We start from the raw sequence: 20,867 nt of genomic DNA, 5'->3' as shown, positions 1-20,867 counted from the left end.
CTGAAGTTTTGAGTAAAGAACTACATAGAATTTCATTAGAAATCCCGAGTAGGGTTAGATTTGTATTATAGTGTAGGATCTCCACTTCCAGCAAGCCATAAACAGGCAAGAACTCATACCCCCACTAGACTTCTTTCTATAAGATTACCTTCCCCATTCTGTAGAGAGAAGCCTCCTTGAAAGGGACAGAAAAAAAAGAGGAACTATCAAGGTTAAGTTGCTTTTATGATTTACTCCACATTTTTTTTATGATAAGTGACTAAATCCTGTAGAACAGAATGCAATACAATCTATTCTTTTTATAATTATTCTATCTTATATTAAACTAGAGGCTTGGTGCATGAAATTAGTGCCTGGGTATGGTCCCCAGGCTTGGCTGGCAATCAGGGCGATCAGGACCTTCTGGCTGCTGCCCCTGCTGCCCGGGGCCTCTCTTCTCTGGCCACCAGCTGCCAGCAGAGCCTTCCTTTGTTCTGCACTGTGCCCTGGTAGTCAGTGCACATGATAGCAAGTGATCAAACTCCCAGTCTCCTGGTTGAACTCTTGAGGGGACAATTTGCATATTAGCCTTTTATATATATAGATGTTAATTTCAAAATTGTATTCCATGATAACAATATTATTTCTCTTATTTTTCAAGTTCTTGAAAGATGTTTTTCTGTTTTCCTCCTTCAACAATATATTTGAAGGTCAGAAGTAGTTTAGGTTTATAGTTACTAAAATAGCTTTTTCATCATGGCTGCCCCAGAAATACATGAAAGTGGTAGATTTATTGTGACCAAGCCCACTTGTCGGAGAAGGTGTAAAAATTAAGGCAGTGTGGAGATCCTAATCCCATTTTTAAAGAGTTGGTTTGAAGACCCTCCATCCATTGAAAAAATGTATCTTGAAATAACATATAGATTAGGATTAACCCAAACATTACTATCAAATTTTATCATTCAACTTGGTGACTGGAAGCAAAGAGATATAGATGTCATTAGGTAATCAAGATGTCAGAATCAAAGACATCAGACAGCATTTTCTCATATCTATACTTTTCTGTTACCTATGATTTGAATTTGATTATTTTTTTATACCACTGAATATTTGTTGCACTGTTGAAACAACTCTTTCCTATCTCACCTTACTTTCTCAAAAAACACACCACAGTACCTATCATTTAATTGCAGTTTCTTTAAGGTTTTGACTAACCCTGTATGACGCAGAAATAGTAACCAATACATATGCCACAAAGTCCCAGCCTTTGTCACTTCCTGGGTAAAAGACCATTAAGGTAATATGTAAAAGCAGTACATGGAGACTGCTCTTTTGCAATTTCCCTGTTTCAGAACATGTCTTAAGCAACATGTGGCTTAGTGGTTGAATAGTGATATGGAGTTAGGTGTGCTCCACAATGACTCTCTACCTGATTCCTGTACTGTCGACCTTTAATTTCTGAATTTGCTGGATCGCTGTGGGTCACTTATAAATATCTCAGTGGACCCAGAATTTCATAAAATAGATAATTAATAAAATAGTTTCTACCTTGTCACCTGAGATTTTTTTAGTATCAAGGAGTTAAAAACAGGTTGTAATAGGATCTCCAATGTCAGGTCTTTTAATCTCCAGCAAACATCGCTCTTGAGTAGAAGACTTGAAAATTGCTTCTCTCATCTGTAGTTCTGAAGGGAAAAGAGTCCTGTTTTATTTATATTTTCAATATTCTTTATAGTGTTAATGATCATAAAATGCCTAGAGATCATACATTGGGATTTTATAAAAACTGCTTGAGTGTAATTCTTTTTAAAACTACATATACTCCAGTTATAGTCTCTGTTCTTTAGTTATTATTACAGAAATATAATCAATAGCAAGCACCACACTAAACATAACTATTTGAAACCTCATGCTTCTTTTAGATCTACAAAGATTTCTTGACATACATCATTACTTAAATGATGTCATATAATAAGTATATTTTGATTGGTATTTTCTTATATCCTCACCAAAACCCTCTCAATGTAATAAGTAAGTTAGCATTACCATATTATTGATTGAACTTACATTTGAATTAAATTATTATTCACAGATGAAGAAATGGGGACACAGAGGTGCAGATATTTCAGTTAAGACATATGTTTCTTCATGACTTTCAATTTCTGAAAATGAAACAAAAAATTTACTTAGGCCACAAATTCAACCTAAACCCAAACAGAAAGTTTGAAAGAAGGCATACTTCTAGATAACTACCCAAACTTAAAGTCCTGAGGTTTTTCAGTGTTATCCTTTGTATCATTAACTTACAAATATCAGCCTGATAATTATTGAAAATATAAATCTGCTCTTGATATCTAGTAGAAGCATATTAACCACAATCTTGACAAGTGTATTCCTTCAGTTCTATTATATAATAAAAAGAATATTTTAGCAAGTCAGGAGGCTTGATATTATTGTCAGACAACATACAATAGATGCTCAATTCAATATTTGTTAAACAATTAGCAAAATTTGAACACTGGAACTGGGCTGCAGGGAGAAGGGGCTTAGAGATGTGAGGAAAGACTGAGAAATAGTCAGTTGACTTGTTATCTAGAGAAGCTGATATTTTAGAATATAGCACCACTGCTTTTCAACCAGGGGTTTTATAGACAGAAGTCTAGGTTGACTTCCAAAACAATAGAACTGGAGTTTCAGATATTCCACATCTCCCTTTAGTAAATCCCTAATTAAAGAAAGCTTGAACTTCTTGCTTTTACTTCCAGGGTATCTTGGTTTTGACATTATAATAAAAATTTAAAACCCTTTAGTTTGACAAGGAAAATCTTTCGAAGCCATATTAGCTCTATTCCAGACCTATGGACCTATTAAATAGGGACTCTGGAGGCTTCATTTGAAGGTACGATTGATCCACTGGATCATCACCAGAACAGCAATAATCAGTGTATGGCATTGTAGTTTGTAGCAGAAAGGTGTCTGGTTAATTGAGGGGTCTGTTTAATCGATTTCCATATTAATCAGGACTTTACAACATAGTGATATGTTAAAACAGTAACAATACGCATAATCACTTACTTTTAGAGTCAGATTCCCATTTATATTTATATGAATTTCACCCATGGTCTATTTTAAATGTATGCATGCATACATGCCTTACATAGGATTACTATTGTATGAAGTCTAGTTTATTTCATCTTCTAACAGTTTACTTAGAAATGTAAAATTGACTACACTGAGTATTTTATTAAAATTTTTGTACTAAAAAACCCACATCTCAAATTTTATTTATTGCTCACATGTTTTCTTCCCTCTACCCATAGAGTGTGTTATTGATTTTTATTTTATATAAACTAAAAAAAAATGAGTGTTATTTTGAAATCCTTATGGTTCTGATGATAACTGCAGGTATGTCAAAGTGTGACAGTTAGTAATTTACCTCATAGAATATAGAAGAAATAGAACATTAAAGAGTTACTAAAGAATAACTGTAAAAAATGCCAAAAAACTTTACCCATGTAAATGTGACGTCATGTCCTGACCAAAAGAGGAAGTGGCAGGTCACAAGGCTCAAACTTACTGCTGTAAGAGACAGCACACTGCTGTCTTCAGTTGTTTCTGTAACGACAGAAAGTGCACTCACTTGGAGTAGTCTGAATTCAAAATGCTGAAGAGAAAACCATCTAATGTTTCAGAGAAGGAGAAACATCAAAAGCCAAAGGTAAGGAAATTTTATATATAGACAATCAAAACTAAACCACTTAATAAATTGCTCACACAGAGAGAATTCTTATCTGCTACTCCTAAATAAATTCAACCATAAGGCTGAATGCCTCATGGCAAATATGGAAAAAAATTGCATTACAAAGTTAGATGTTAAATAATGCCTGACAATTATATATGGTCTTTGTAATTTAACTTATAGGTCATATTTTATTGTTTATATTGGCAACTGAACTTTGAGCACAGATTATCAACTTCCTGGAAATGAATTTGGTGATCTCTGTTTGAAAGATTGATATAAAATCTTCTTGCACATTTTTAATGACAATAGACTTGTTAATGTCTATTTAACAAGTTACTGAATGCATTTTACCTCTTAAGTGCTCAGGTCTTGACAATTTAATTATGAGAAGATTTTAAAATAAATATTTTGGTTAAATATTTGATATTTTTATTTTTAATATTAAAATATGACAGCCTGTTGTACATATTATTTTTCTTTTCTGTTTTTTGAACTAAAGAGAGAATTGAGTTGTGTTTTGGGAAGCATCAAAACCCCATAAATTAATAGATTTGACAAGTTGATTCTATTTGGCATGTTTTTCTACTCTTTATCTTGACAATAATTGTCACTTAAAAGAAAAAGTAAGGTTGCCTGGCTAGTGTGGCTCAGTGGTTGAGAATCAACTATGAAACAGGAGGTCTTGGTTAGATTCCCATTCGGGGCACATGCCGGGTTGCCGGCTTGATCCCCAGGAGGGGCTGTGCAGGAGGCAGCAGATCAATAATTCTCTCTCATCATTGATGTTTCTATCTCTCTCTCTCCTACTCCCTTCCTCTCTGAAACCAATAAAAAGTATATTTTTAAAAAAGCATGGTGTAAGGTAGCAAAGTTTAGGTTCTATTGTAGAAATCTATATTAGTTATTAGTTATTGATTTATGAAATCCTGGTATAGAGACTTTTTCTAACATTTGTACATTCTTGAGTTTGTTATGTAAATAACACTGTAATAACGGAGTTCCAATATTTTTTAAAGGACAGATTTATTACCTATTATTGGTCTTTATACACTTGACACCCATTCTCAGAGAAAGGATTTGGGAACTGGGAACTTTTGACTTGATGTGGCATTGAATAATCATCAATATTTGAAAACTCCTTGCAAGTTACACACAATCTCCCTGAAATAAACTAAAATTAAATGATTTCTAATCTTTGGAATAAATGATTTTTAATATTAATTCTTACTGACACAAAGATCTGATAAAGGGTATACAAGTATCTTTACTGAAAAATATGGCTAGATAACGTATAATTTCTGTCTTTTTCCCTAATGTAATAAAAATTCAAAGTAACATTTTCCAAAAAGTACAAAACAGTTTCTAAAAGCATCATTTACCTTTATATTTAAGATTAATTTTATATAAAATTTACTTGATTAAATGCAATAACATTAAGTTTATAATAGTAGATTTAGGAAGATTACAATAGTATATTTAGGAGGAAGCAGTAGATTTCCTCCAAATATTTAAAATCTAAAGTTAGAATATTTCATAAAGACTGTATTATGTAGTAAGTTAATCTGTCATTAAACTATTTCTAAAATGGTATTTCAGTCAATTATCAATTGCTTTAATTGCAGGAACTATTGTAATACAAATTGAGTGCTGTTCATCTTATTGACTTTATTATTCATAAAAGTAAAAATATATTGATAAAATGCATATCTGGTAACAAAATATATTGCAGAATATAGTCACATTGGAAACATTAACTCTTGTTGTAAATGAATTTCTATTTTCTTGAGATAAATAATTTTATTCCATATACATTTAAAATTCATTTTCCAATTACACTTGATGTACAAAATTATATTAGTTTCATATGTACAACATAGTGATTAGATATTTGTATATCTTACAAAATGATCACCTCAATAAGTCCAGTGCCCATCTGACACCATACATAGTGATTACAATATTATTTACTATATTCCGTATGCGTGACTATTTTCATTACTGACAATTTGTACTTCTTAATCCCTTTCACCCTTTGTACCCATCTCTTCACCCCTCTTCCATCCAGTTACCATCAATTTTTTCTCTGTGTCTATGAGTTTTTTTCTCTTTTGTTTGTTTGTTTATTTTGTTTTTTAGATTCCACATGTAAATGATATAATATGGTACTTATCTGACTTATTTCATCTAGCATAAAACCCCTAGCTCCATTCATGTTGTCAAAAATGACAAGATTTCATTCTTTTTGGCTGAATAATATTCCATTGCATATATACACCACATCTTCTTTCTCCATTCTATATAAATTGGAAGAGTTTTGTGAGTGTATATGTACAAGTATGTTTTTCATACATTCCATGTTAACTAAATTCTTTCCTTTTAATATGGAGTTAATATTTCCCAAATATTATAATTATGCCTTAAAAGCATTTATTTTTCTGGGTAATTGGTTGAGCATTTTATGGAAAAAGACCAGAATACCTAGAGATGGCACAGATTGATGTTATGACAATCCCTATAAATACATGGGTGGTAAAATGAGGAGTGCAACTTCCTTCATCTACTAGAAGGGGACACAGGGCATGTGTCCAGAAAGATAAAATAGAACCAGCCTGGAAACTGTCTGAAGCATAGGAAATCACTGTCTACACTGACTAACCACATACGAGACAATTATTCACATCTCCTGACTCAGAAACATACACACATTGTGCTGCACTATTTCAGAATTTTTGAGAGAGATTTCCTTGTGTTTTATTGTAAACTAGAGGCCCAGCATGCGAAATGGTGTGAGGTGCCCCGCCTCCGGCCGCACCAGGAGAGGTGCCCCGCCCTTCGGCAATGCGAGAGCTGCTGCTCACAGGCCTGGGGAGAGGTACCGAGAGGTGCTCCACGCACCTCCTGGTGACAGGTCGTTTGGTCGTTCCAGTGTTATGGCCAGTGGCTTTTTATAATTTAGATACTGAAGTAAGTAATGAGCAACATTAAAAATTAGGGAAATATTATTTAATCATTTGGTTCATGTTAACTACTATAGGTTTTATTTCAGGTGACATAGTACCCAATTCAAATGGTGGATGCATATTATACCTCAAATAAAAGTTATGAAACTGATCATTTGAATAGGAAATAAATGGAAGAAGACTTTTGTTAGTATTTTTAAATGTCTTATACTTGTGAGAAGAATTCAAACCATTCATGGATATAAAATGTAGCAGTAAATTGTGTAAGTGCCCTATTTCTAAAATAATTTGTTATTTTCTAATGTCCTCAAGACTTATTGACAACATGTCCATCAATAAAAAATAATAGGTCAAAACACACATTAAAATACATATATAATTTCATCATTAATGTGTCCTCTTTTCCACCCTTTATTTTTCTGTTTCTCCACTTTGGGTATGAGTTCTTTCTTTCAAATAGCTCATAATTAGGAACAATAGTATTCATATTTATTTTAAGAGATTCATAATGCAGGTTAAAAGGAAGAGACAAGAGATATTTCATAAGGGAAACTAAAACGGCCTTGGGAAATTATTACAAAAGAAACCCACTATGTATACTGGAATGTTAATAAATTCCAACAGGTTCAGTTTGTGACTCAGAACCCTCTATGGTGACTAGGTACATTCCAAATTAAGAAAGGAATTTGATAAATAGTTGTGCAGTATTCTACATTTAGTGTATCAAAAATAGCCTTGGTTAACATACAGGCAAGGAAGTGTACTGTACTTTCCTTCTTTGATTTTGTTTTTACCTTATTATCATGAGTGTCCATTACAGATATAATTTTTCAAAAATTTAAGCATATCCAGGATTTATATTTAATAAGATATATAATTTCACTGTATAAATGCTTGCATTATAGAACAGAATATTTTTGAATACTTTTTCAACTAAAATGTTTTATTTTTAGTTTTCTATATTTATTGTGAGTTTTTTACATACCTGTTGCTGTGTTCAGAGCTTTTCGTACACTAATTGATTTAATATTTGTAACAACTCTGTGAGGGAATCTCTTAGTTAGCCTCATAGAGGAGAGGGCATAGAGAAATTGAATTAACTTGAGCAAAGACACATAGGTAAAACATAAAACTGTGTGATATGAAATGCATATGTCAGTTTTCCGTACTCCTGTTCTTAAATATTATGCTGCCATTACAAGTATAGAAACAGTAGGTATTATTTCTAACTATCTTAATTACCAGCTAAATTTTAATGAAACTTGGCAGAACATATTTGTAAGAGCCTCTGTAGGTTGGATAGGAATTTAGAGATTCTCCATTCTTATCTCTGATTAAATGCAAGAATTCCACCTACAAAATTCAACACTTACTGAAAAACAATAATAACAACTTCTTTAATGTTCAAATTGTTCAAGAAAAATCAACCTAAGATTGAAGTAAGTATAACCGTGTAATCTCCTTCCTGCACCTAGCATAACACCTTCCATGTAGTTGGCTCTTAATAAATATTTGTAAACTGAATCAAGTTTCTTGGGTCTACTGTACATAGCCTGGTTCCAGTTTGGATGCTTACCAGTGTTATGTACTTTCATTATTCTTGGATCAAGTCTGATAGTATGTACATAAGAAACTTTGTATGTATATGTGTAAATATAACTAATTCATATTTTTAAGTTTTATTTTAAAAAAGAGCACCAACACTGCAAATATGCAAAACTCCTAGAGAGGCCTGTCACTATGTCACAGTAGAACTTTGTTCCAGGTCAGGGAATATGGTAGAAAATTCAAATATAGAAAAGAAATAGATCCCATAAATAAAGCTCTTCAACTGAATCAGTCAGGCTTTATTTGGCTGGGATTAATGATCTGTGTTAGTAAATTTTAACTTAGGTTTTTCTTTGAGTAAAAGAGATTCAAATACCATTGTTATTTTAAAGGAAAACACTGTAATGATGGCAGTTCTGGAAATAGATTTTTTACCCATTTTAAAAAACCTGAAGTGCATAGTAAATGAGATGCCATTAGTGTCACAGATGCTAATTTTCACTAGCTACGACTGAAGTGGCATTCCTTCCACTTGCATTTGATCCTAACCATGCTAAGAGGTGAGGAGTTGATTATGAACTGTTTTCACTGCACTGCCCGCTGTGCAAATTTATTCTCCTGAACAAAGATGACACATAGTTGTGGCATTAAAGAAGTTTTTTCATTGCTTTTCCTATCAAGACTGTGCAGTTATATTTTAACTCTTATCTAACCAACTATGGAAAAAGAGAAGCACATATGCTCTGGTGCGTACTTTAGGCAAGGCATTTGCACAAGGGCTTATGGCATTATCTTTTTCCTCTAATTTACAGGCAATAAAACAGTCCTGTAGCTCAAGACACGATAGCTAGTAAAAAATAAGTTGGTTTGGTTTATATGAGACAGTTTTTCTTCTTCTAATCCTGTGGGCTTCTATCCTATTGCTTCTTTTGGTTTCTTCATCTGGGGTATAATTTTCAGACTTCAATTGACCTGAATTCAGTTGAATGTTTTGGTTTTTTAAACAAAGTGATATCAAATAAGATATGTGATATACAATATAGGTAATATTTGAAGTTCACTTTTCCCATTTAAAAAATGGTGGATGTATATAAATATTTATTTTTATTTTTCTTTACTGACCTCCCTCTGAAGCCAAATATCTCTCAAGATGTTCTCTTCTTTTATGTATTTAGTCAGTATTTATGTCGTATTTGTTTTCCAAGAAATATTTAAAGTAAATTATGATTCAAACCTAAAATAAAGAAGACAAGTCAGGAGGAAACAAAGTGTAGACCATAATAAACGGTGTCACAGGGCCGTGGAGGCTGAGCTAACATCGGGAAGAGGACCTGCCCCTCAGTGTGGTCCTACAGACCAGCAGCGCTGCCATCCCAAGAGGTGGTTAGAGATGAGATTCTTGGGTCTATGCAGGCCTATTAAATCAGAACATACCTTGTAACAAGATACCCAGGAGGCCCGTGAGCACTTTAAAGTTTGAAAACTATGTTCATATTGGTGGTTCTCAACCTGGGCTGCATATGTGAATCCCTGAAGAGCTTTAAAAAATACTGGTAACTGTGTTCCATATTCAGATATTCTGATTTACTCATATAGAATATGCCTGAGCATCCAGAGTTTTTAAAGTTTTACAATCTTGGGCCATTTTTTTTCCAACTAGTCTTTTCAAAAGACTTAGAAGTTATTTCATTAATATATTCATCTATCCATTTATTAATTCTTCAACGTAACAAATATCTACTGAGTCCAGACCATAGACTGGAAATAGAGTGGTGAATAAAACAAGGATCCCTGCCCTGGTAGTATTTACATTTACTGGGGATGACAGACGACAGGATAAATATGTTAAATATATAGCATGCTATGCAATGACAAATTCTAAGAAGGGAAGGAGAGATGTGAAATACAGAGGACCAGGGAAGCCTTGGTGAGAATGGGATGTTTGGAAAAGGACCCGAAGGAAATGGAGGAGCTGGCCATGAGACTGGCTGAGGAAATCTATTCCAGGCAGAGGGAGGAGTGAGTCCAAAGCCTTGTTGTGGGAGTGTCCTTGGTGTGTTTGAGAAACAAGGAAGCAGAGCACACAGGGGAAAGAGTGGTCCGTCACCAAGAGCCAGATCATAGGGCCTTGTAGGTCATTGTAAGGATTTTGCCTAGTATTGAAAGATTTTGAGAAGAAAAGGGTCTGACTTACATTTTAGTATATTTGTTCTGTCTTTTGTGTTTAGAATATACTGAAGGGAGTGAGGGAGGAAGCAGAGGGATGAGATCCATTAGAAGGTATTACAGAAACTAAGAAAGAGATGGTGGTGGCTCAGACAAGGGAAGTGGCAGGGTGGATGTTGAGAGATGTTGAGATGTATTTGTACATACTGTATACATTTGAAAACATATAAGAAACTTACCACATGTGCTTGAAAGATGGTAAACAAAAAGGTTGCCTTTGCCCTGCACTGGTCTTGCTTCCAGCTGGTGCCACATTCCAAGGAGAGATAATCTCATTCCTCTGCTCAGAGACAGCCGAAGTTCACTGCCAAAATGATGTGCCACTTTGGAAAGGTTTCTGCTTCTTCCTTCAAAACACAGTTTTACATTGGACTTAATTTTCATTTCTAGGGCACCTCAAATAAGAAGAGAAAAACTAATAATTTCCTCATTTTACCATGTTTAATTATTTGAAACTTAAATAATTTTAGCCTTGAAAACTCTCCAAAAAAAGCACAAATTCATTTTAGCATTCCCATTATTATACACAATATAAATCTATAACCAAGTTGTTTTGCAAGCAAGTAGCAAAAGGTTTGAGGCCAAATAGACTGGTTATACTTGAAGAAAGCACAGTGCCCAGACAATATATAGAAAATTCAGGAGACAAATGGTTGAGGGATTTGATGGAAGTACAGGATCCCCTTTGGAAATTTGGATATTATATCCTGGAATAAAAATACAAAATCACTACTCTGACTACCAATGCACTGGATTTGTTAAAAATCAATTTAATGAGACACTTACCTCTCTAATTTTTTCTTGCCTGCTTTAGAGATAAATGGCTTCATTATCCCTGCTGGTTATTTTTTTTCTAATGGAATTCAGTCCATATTCTACATATCTAAGTTTCCAAATTTAGCATTACCAAACTGATCCATTTCTCTTTCTTTCTAGTGTTAAGGTTTTAGGTGAATTTCTAGAAATAAGACATTTCATAATTAGCTTCTCAGCAGAGAAAAAAATGTCTTCCATTAAGAATTAATTAATAAGAATAGAAGAGGGTTTTAAACTGGCTCTGGTGGTAGATGAAATGATTCTTTCATAGATAGAGCCATTTATCAACACAGCTGGCTATGTCCTCTTTCTTCCGTCATATGAAGAGCTTTGGAATTTTTCGCCTAGTCTGTATTAGTTTTCTAGAGCTTCTATACCAAAATACTATAAATTGGTGGCTTAAAGAACAGAGCTTTATTTTCTCTCAGGTCTGGAGGTTCAAAGTGCTGGCAGGTTGGTTTCCTCTGAGGGACATGAGGATGGATCTGTTCCAAGTTTTCTTCAGGACTTGCAGATGGCCACCACTTGCTGCCTTTTTTCTTGGTTGACCCTCAGGGCATGAGCATTCCCCCTGATGCCTTTCTTTGTGTATTCAAATCTCATCTTTGAGTGGCTGTGACCACTGTCATGCTTTCCTGTCTATGTTTCCATTAGCCTAGAATGCTTTTACCCATTTTTTTCCAAATCATAAACTCATATCTTTTAATACCTCGCTGGGCTCTCTCCCTCAAGAAAGCCTCCACTAGTTACCAAGGCAGTGCGTTAGAGGGCAGAGCAGTAGGGAACTAAAGTATTATAGACATGGGTTTGAGGTCCTATTCTGAGATGTCTTAACATTTTTTAAAACATTTCATTAAACCTCTGTTGAGGTTTGTTGTGCTGTCTAAAGAAGGGAATGTGTTAAAACATGTCACATAGGATTGATGTAAGAATTAAGTTAGTTACCACATGTAAATTTCCAAGCACATAGTACATATGTGATTAATAATCTCTCCCTCCTTTCTATTTTTAATGACTGTGTTCCACACCTGTATTGTTTCTCTTACCATAGTTCATTTCAATATGTCCTTCCAACTAGAGTAACCATCAATAACAGGGGCTGTATCTTATTCATATTTGTATCCCTACAGTTTTTATTGGGAAATAAGGGGAATTAAATTCTATTTGATGTTCAGACTCCATGTGCTTTCTAATACACTTTGATTACCATCAAAGCATCTGTAATATGGAACGTAGTAGTCATGACTTCTCAATATATGTACCGTAAGTGTAGAATGATTAACGGGTAATATTAGTCATCTAAAGAAGTAACCTACTTCAAGACATAGTTTTTAATTAGGTCACTGATAAAGATCTGGAACATACCCACATAAAACAAAGGAACCATTCTAAGAATCAGAATGAAAACAAAATAATAATCAAAAATTGTAATGTAATCTGTCTAAAGAGGAAAAAAAAAAAAAAACATTTGCAAAGGGTGTGACTTTTCACAGAGCCTAAAAGGAGTGGGAGAGTATAAATTTGACACTGTGGTATGAAGAACCATCCAGATCAGCCTAAGCAAATATTCCACTTGGCTCAGCAGACTTGTTCACTTAAGTGAGGTAGGTACTTTGGGCTGTTATAAATTTGTCTCTGTAGGCCTTAATATCAACTAATTTACTCTATTGTGACTTTACTATACCAAACACAACAAACTCCCAACATGATTTTGTGTCCCATATAGTATTTCTTCCAAGGGAGACAACACTTTGATCAGTCAACAAGAGTATACATTATTCTTGGCAGTTGAATTTCTCATACTGAATCAATACTTGATGTTGCCAGTTTGGGTGTCTTATCAGCTTAGTTTATGACTCAGTTCCCCTTAAGATTGTTTATTTCTCCAAACCTAAAAAAGAAAGTGTCGCCCTGACCGGTTTGGCTCAGTGGATAGAGCATCGGCCTGCGAACTGAAGGGTTCCAGGTTCAATTCCAGTTAAGGGCATGTACCTTGGTTTCGGGCACATCCCCAGTAGGGGGTGCGCAGGAGGCAGCTGATCGATGTTTCTAATTCTCTATCCTTCTCCCTTACTCTCTGTAAAAAAACAATAAAATATATTTTAAAAATAATAAAAAAAGAAAAAAGAAAGTGTCTATATTTGCCAAAATGAAGACCTGATATTGGACATGGAGACCTGGTCATGGAACTAGTTTCCTAGAAGGACTGGCCTGAGCTGCCATCTGGCTCTACCTTTTCTCTATCTACATACAATAAAGGCAAGAAAATAATGAACTTTTTTCTACATTTTTTATGATTTTTAATAAGTTAAATTCTTTTTGTAAAATATATTTTATTGATTTTTTACAGAGAGGAAGGGAGAGGGATAGAGAATTAGAAACATCGATGAGAGAGAAACATCGATCAGCTGCCTCTTGCACACCTCCTACTGGGGATGTGCCTGCAACTAATGTACATGCCCTTGACCGAAATCGAACCTGGACCCTTGAGTCCGCAGGCCGATGCTCTATCCACTGAGCCAAACCGGTCAGGGCAAGTTAAATTCTTAGAATAAGATTCAAAGCAGATTTTCCTTGCACCAAATTCTATTTTATAATTCAGAGTGATATAACAGTCTGAATATTTGTTTAAATTTTAATTTTTTCTGAATATTTCACATGGTAATAGCTATGCAATTCTGATTTTTTAAATTAAAGTAATAAATAGATAATTAAACACAAATTTTATAATTCTTATAAGTATATATTCTATATAGTGTTAGTTATTATGCAGCTACCATCATCTTTTCTAAATTAGGCCATCTACAAGTTTCAAATTACTTTAAAATTATGAATATCTCACTATAATTATTTATCAATTTTGAAGCAACCAATATCAATGAAACAAATGTTTATAATTTAAAAAATAAAATTCCTTCAAAGACAAATGTTCTATAATTATCAGTCATTATATTCTTGGTTTAGGAATTATCATAAACTGAGTTCATTCTTACCACTACTATTACATTTCAATACCACTATTATCTCCTGATTAGATTGAAATATTCAAGTAGCCAAATCCAAATTTACTGAAAGGAAAATAAATCTAATATACAATGAGGAAGTTAGAGAATCCAAAAGTCTCTTCCAAATATTCTAGCATGAACTTACTACAGTTTTTTCCCACCTATTCTTTCCCTGTTTGGGATTACATGACATATATTTGCCCCCCACATAAACATGTCTGTTCTTACTAATAGAAAAACGTTTAAATTCCTAACTATAGTGGCAGTGGGTACTGCCTGAGAGCGGAATGTTTATAAGCTTTATGATATTAACTGCAGCACTCAACCTCAGGTGGCATAAAGCATGCAAAAAAGTCAGTTTTATTATTTATAAAATGGTTCCCCTTGAAGCAGAAGAGTGACCTTGTTCTGCTGAGCTGACATATGCCACTGGATTAATGGTCGAGCTCTGCTGGAGGGAAGCTCATGGAGACATTACAACTCCAGAAGCTGGGCTGGCAATGACCATTAATCAGGGGACCCAAATCATGCATCAAAAACACTGATTTAAAAGTAGTAAAAATGGCTTAAAAAGCTTTTTGAGAATTAGCTTATTGTTTGTCATTACTATGTTCAAGGAGATTACTGCATGACTGAAATGTTCTTTGGGGATATCTTTAAAAAGGTTATTATGTACCCAGAGGCCAAGGAAATGCAGAGGACATTTAAGTCTAATGGAAGTAACTATGGTAGAGTTTTTGTTCCAAAGAATTGGATGGAAAAGTTTACTAAATGAATTTAATATTTTATAATTCATTTTTACTCCTTTATTTAACCATGATTTCTAAGCAGGAGGTACTGTGAATGTTTGCCTCTTTGTGATAATTTTATTTTTTATTTTAAAACCAGAGCAAATGGATTTAGTGGGATAAACATTTGACTGGTGAACTTGTTAGGATATTTTTCAGGAACATGAGTTTGAGTCAACACATTCAATGATTACATATGTTAAAAAGTATCTTAAGGACTTAAAAGTACTGTATGTTCTTCCACCATGTGTTAGCTAGTGAAAAATTTTCAAGACTTTTTCTTTCTCTGATTACTGAGAAGAAAGAAAGACCTAAGTCTAAGATCCTTAAAGAGAATGTTCAGCTTAATTTTTCTGATAATAAGTTCTTCCTGCTTTTTAAAAATGCTTTTGATAAAATTGAATAGACAATATCTTTTATATTTTAACTAGAGGCCCGGTGCACAAAATTCATGCACTTGGGGTTGGGGGGGTGGGTCTCTCAGCCTGGATTGTGAGAGGGAGCAGGCAAGGCTGAGGGACCCCACTGGTGCACGATTGGGGCTGGGGAGGGACACAGGAGGTTGGCCAGCCAGGGAGGAACTGCAGGAGGGCTCCAGGGTGTGTCTGGCCCATCTCACTCAGTCCCGATTGGCCGGACCCCAGCAGCAAGCTAACCTACTGGTCAGAGCATCTGCCCCCTGGTGGTCAGTCCATGTCATAGCGACTGGTTGACTAGTCGACTGTCTGTCCCCTGGTGGTCAGTGTACATCATAGCGAGCGGTTGAGCGGCCTTAGCATATCATTAGCATATTATGCTTTGTTTGGTTGAATAGCCAATGGGACAACCGGACACTTAGCATATTAGGCTTTTATTATGTAGGATAGTTTATCTTTCAGATTAATGATACTACACATAATATCTATACTAATAAAGAGCTAATATGCTAATGGCTGGGACACCGTAACAGGTAACGACCAGGTCATTAGCATATTATCTGGGGCAGTGCTCCAGAGATGGGGCGGAAGTGGGGAGGCGCCCGGAGGAGGTGGGACCATCCCATGCCAGGGAGGGCAGGGGTGAGAGCCCATAGCACCCTCCTCACCAGTCCTTCGCCACCCACCGCTCACACTCTGAGTGCCCCGCAGCCCACCTGCCAGGGGAAGGAGCACAGTGCAGCAGGTGGGAGGCTTCCATGCTCTCCTCTGGTGCCATGATGGGGCGGAGCCGCCGAGTTGCTCAGGAGATGGGGCGGAAGCGGGGAGGCGCCCAGAGAAGGCGGGACCAGCCGAGGCGACTGGAGGGACTGAGGGTGGGGCTTGAAGCGGCCAGAGAAGGCCAGAGGGTTTGGGTGCTGGGCCAGGCGCGCTGGAGCTCTGCGTGGAGAGGTTCAGGTGTCCAGGCAGGGCTGCAGGTGGGTGGGCGGCACTGTGCGATTTCACGCACTGGGGTCCTAGTATACATATAATTTCATTATTAGGTAGAACAAATAGTAGAATCAGGCCTTTATTTAAAAAAATAATGTTAGGATATTTTTCAGGAACATGAGTTTGAGTCAACACATTCAATGAGTATTTGATACTTAAGATTATTTGATACTTAAGATTATGGTTAATGTAGTAAGGCCTGTTATGATTAATACTTCAAAGTTATTGCTCTAAATAACTGTTGCTCTGCCTAGTCAGTGTGGCTCAGTGGCTGAGCATTGACCTACAAACCAGGAGGTCACAGTTCAGTTCCCAGTCAGGGCACATCTCTGGGTTGCAGCTCCATCCCCAGTGGGGGGGGTGTAGGAAGCGGCCGATCAATGATTCTCTCTCATCATTGATGTTTCTCTCTCTCCCTCTCTCTTTCTCTCTGAAATCAATTTAAAAAAACATAAAATAAATAATTGTTGCTTTGTTTTAACATAATATTCAATATTATCTTCTTTTGTTAATTATTTATTCAAGATTATTGTTTTTGAAGTTTAGTTATAAGATTAAAATAGTTGATAATGTGATGAAAAGTTAAAATTATTTAATAGTTTATTATAAATAGAAAAAATCAATATGCACATAATAAAGAGTAAATTTCTAAATTTGTGGGAAGATAATATATATTTCTTATAACTGGATATTTGAATTATTCTTTCTATCAAGCTACCTACTAGTAGAAAAAATTAGTAATGAAAATTTGATCAGGGAAATAATTTATTTTAGAGTAGGGATATCAAAGGCTTGAAATATATTATCTGTTATTTCTAATTTCTCGCCCCACTATCTTCCCTAAACACACACTATCTTCTAAAACCATGATGAACATCTATATATATATGAAAGGCTAATATGCAAAGTGTCCCTGCAGGTGTTTGAACAGGAGACTGGGAGTTCTATCATCTGCTATGACGTGTGCTGACCACCATGGGGTGGCACAGAATGAAGGAAGGCCCTGGAAGCCAGGGAAGGGAGGCCCCAGCCAGCAGTCAGAAGGAAGGCCCCAGCTGGCAGCTGGAAGGCCCTAATCGGCCCTGATTGCTGGCCAGGCCTAAGGACCCTACCAATGCACGGATTTCGTGCACAAGGGCTCTAGTAGTTAATAATGACCTCATTATTCAGAGTTCTTTTCAACACTGCTCTCCTTGAAGGTCTTAAAAAATTATCTATGTGGTGCAAGAATTTAAAACTTATCAATTTTGGTTTCAAGAGATAGACAATCCAGAAATGGATAATCCTTGTGAAATATTCTTGTATCAAATATACAACATAAAATGATTATATTCACTAAGGACAATCTTTCATTCCCTTGAAGAGTTCAGGAGATTATTATATTAGACACATTTCTTTAATCCAGTGCTCCTTTTGATGTACAGTGTATGGTTCCTCATCTTTTGGCTACTTTACCACCACTTTAGCAATCACCATCTTTGGATGTAGTGATTTCTGAAGAGTCTCCCAGTCAATAACTTCACAACCTCTTAGAGTAATTTTTGAAGATGGTTAAGAAAGTTGAAATTGTATTGATTTCACCTAATTTCACTTCCAAAATCTGTGATCATTTTAATGGGCCTTTCTTTAGACTGACTATAAATTATGTACATAGACCTATAAACACAAAATGCCTTTCATGTTTTAAGTAGTCAATACAAATTAGTACTTGTAAATGGGGGAATATAAATTTCCAAGTTGACATCTATTATACATTATTCATTTCATTTTTTGTTTATAAATATCTGCTTTTAGCAATTGCTTCTATATTTGTATACCATTCATTTGAATATGGCTCTGTGTAGCTCTTATCTACTGAAGTTATTTGTTTGATGGCACCAATAAAGTGTAAATTCCTCCAGGATAGATTCCTGCCTGATCATGGTCACATTTTTAAAAGCTTTCATTTCCTTTATATTCTCTAGGATTTTGTAAAAAATCAATGATATCAAGTGACTGAACTTTTGCCAAATTATGTTTTTACCTGAAAAATAAGAGATATTTAAGATATAATAACACTACTTATTTTAAAAACTCCTTTCAACTAAAAGAGAATATCTTACTTTCTATTCCATTCCTGAAAGTGCAGCATGACGTACAGTCTATGGATGCAATGCAGATCATGGGATACAGTGGTAAATCATGCAGAGGTGCAATTGAGAATTTTAAATGTTTTGAGTCTGTTTTACTCTCAAAACTTGTGAGGTTTTTAAACATCTTTATTGTTGAAAGTGTTACATAGGTCCTCCTTTTTCCCCCATTAACTTCTTGAGCCTGCCCTGTCCTCCCCTCCCCACCCCCCCCCCCCCCCGGGCTTCCACCACCCCATTGTCTGTGTCCATGGGTTACACATACCAGTATATGCATACAGGTTCATTGGTTGTTCTCTTCCCACCCACCCTCCCCTGTCTTCCCTCTGAGGTTCAACCGTCTGTTCATACTTCTATGACTCCGGGTCTATGTTTGATCATCAGTTTATTTGGATAGGCTGATAGGAATGTGGATAACCACTTTTGCAGGTTAGAGATTCTGCATTGATTTTTTTTTTAGTTCTAGTTTATTTCCTTTGGGTAATTTTCTTTGAAGCAGTTTCAATTTGCAGAAAACATCTCGTGACACATCATCTTTTAAAAGTAAAACTTTACCATGGAAATTGTGACACAATTTTAAAATACTATGGTTGAGTCAGAATCTGCACTTCCTTTAGTGGGATGTGGGGGGCCGATCAGGGGTCTAGACAATTTGCTGATGGCAAAGATACTGAACCAGACAAATCAAGTAGATTAACTGGTTCTAAGAGTCCAGATGTACATTAAAAACACTTACAGCATTGACACATATGTGAGCATTGGGTTGCCTTTACCCAAGGTTAAAATGTTAAGTATTCAAGGCCATGTTTCACAGCTCTGGTTGTCTTTTAGCCTCAGCACCCCTGACATCTCACACAACTGTCTTCCATTGGCACCACATGATAGTGTAATTATTTAACACTGAAGCAATCCTAACAGATTATTTTAAGTCGGTTAAATTTGTTTCACATTCTTCAAAACATTTCTGTGGCTGAGTTTGATAGAAGAGTCAAAACCTCGAATGTCTTTGGATAAAGGCTGATAAGCTTATTGAGATTTAACATACTATTATTATAAAATATTCATATAAGCACATAACACCGAAACAATTTCTACCTTTTAGAGCATATTACTAACCAATGCTCTCTGTGCAATGTGAGAACTCGCTGGCAGAGTGTGTGTAATTTTTAATTTGCCAGTATTTTCAAAATACTGTGGATGTCTGACTCACATATGCAAATTTTTTCTTTGAAATAGACTGAAACTTTTCCACCAGTGCCTTACACAAATATTAAGTCATGCTGGAGGTAAGATTTTACATGAAGACCCCAAAATTGGTGAGTGGTTAAGAAATGAAAATGAAGGTCAAGCTTTTTCTGGTGTTGGTCAAAAGGATGATTTACATTTTCAAAAAGAGACTTCCTTATTCTCCTTTTCTGCTGTTGATAAATTTAGGCTGGTCATTGTTCTAAGAAGCCTATTCAGTTCCACTCTATCAAGCCAACTTTCTACACTTTCCATCCTGCTCAGATAGCAAGTTTCTTTGAAAGTAGAAGAAAATATCAAAACTTTGTAATGGAATGACATAGTGGAGAGTTGAAAAAAAAAAGATTTTTTTGAAAGTTCTGGTTCCTATAACCGTTTTCTCATTGAGTTGGACTAGATGATTTCTAAGAACTCTGCCAGCTTTATATCATCTGTAATTAGAATTGTTAGAAAACTAGAGAGGAAATGTGAATAGCAAAAAAAAAAAAAAAATGAATCTTCCTAAGTTATTTTAATTATTCATTGCATTGTGTAGAAACACACACACACACACACACACACACACACACACACACACACACAAATGTGTGCAAAACCTAAATGACTTGATCAGCTCTATTTTTGTGGAAACCAAGTAGACAGTATGGAAAATAAGTAATCATCCGCATGTGAACTCAGTTAGTCTTTTAAAGGCAATCCAATAACATACATTTATATCAAAAAGTTAGTTATACTAACACAAGTTTACAAAGAGACACTTTACTTTCTCTTTAAATATGACTGTACTAGTACTTCTAAACTATGAACTAAACAATACTAATAATATTTTTACAATCTGGTTGCTTAGAAACTTACAATACTATCTACCATCTTCTCTCTCTCTCTCTCTCTCTCTCTCTCTCTTTGAAGGAAGAGGCACCTGCATTAACTCTTTTACTTTAAGACTAATTTTTTTAAGAACAGTTGAAATGTTTTAGGTTCACAGAAAAATTGAGAGGAAAGTACAGAGTTTTCCCATATACC

General features: G+C 35.2%; 1 protein-coding gene across 5 annotated transcripts in view; it reads left to right on the top strand.

The window, feature by feature from the left end:
- The first annotated feature begins 3,568 nt into the window (after positions 1 to 3,568).
- The window catches only part of SAMSN1 (SAM domain, SH3 domain and nuclear localization signals 1), a 51,201-nt gene continuing 33,902 nt past the window's right edge, over positions 3,569 to 20,867 (top strand). For 4 of the 5 annotated variants that reach the window (XM_054714074.1, XM_028126889.2, XM_054714071.1 and 1 more), the window contains exon 1: positions 3,569 to 3,697. In XM_054714074.1, the coding sequence (XP_054570049.1) occupies positions 3,641 to 3,697 (57 nt within the window). In that variant the 5' untranslated portion in view covers positions 3,569 to 3,640. The remainder of the gene's footprint in view (positions 3,698 to 20,867) is intronic. The other variant, XM_054714073.1, reaches the window with a different exon arrangement.

This window comes from Eptesicus fuscus, chromosome 3, assembly GCF_027574615.1.
Source record: "Eptesicus fuscus isolate TK198812 chromosome 3, DD_ASM_mEF_20220401, whole genome shotgun sequence".
Taxonomy (NCBI): domain Eukaryota; kingdom Metazoa; phylum Chordata; class Mammalia; order Chiroptera; family Vespertilionidae; genus Eptesicus; species Eptesicus fuscus.
Note: the sequence above shows the minus strand (reverse complement) of the source record. Positions and strands in the feature narration are given on the sequence as shown.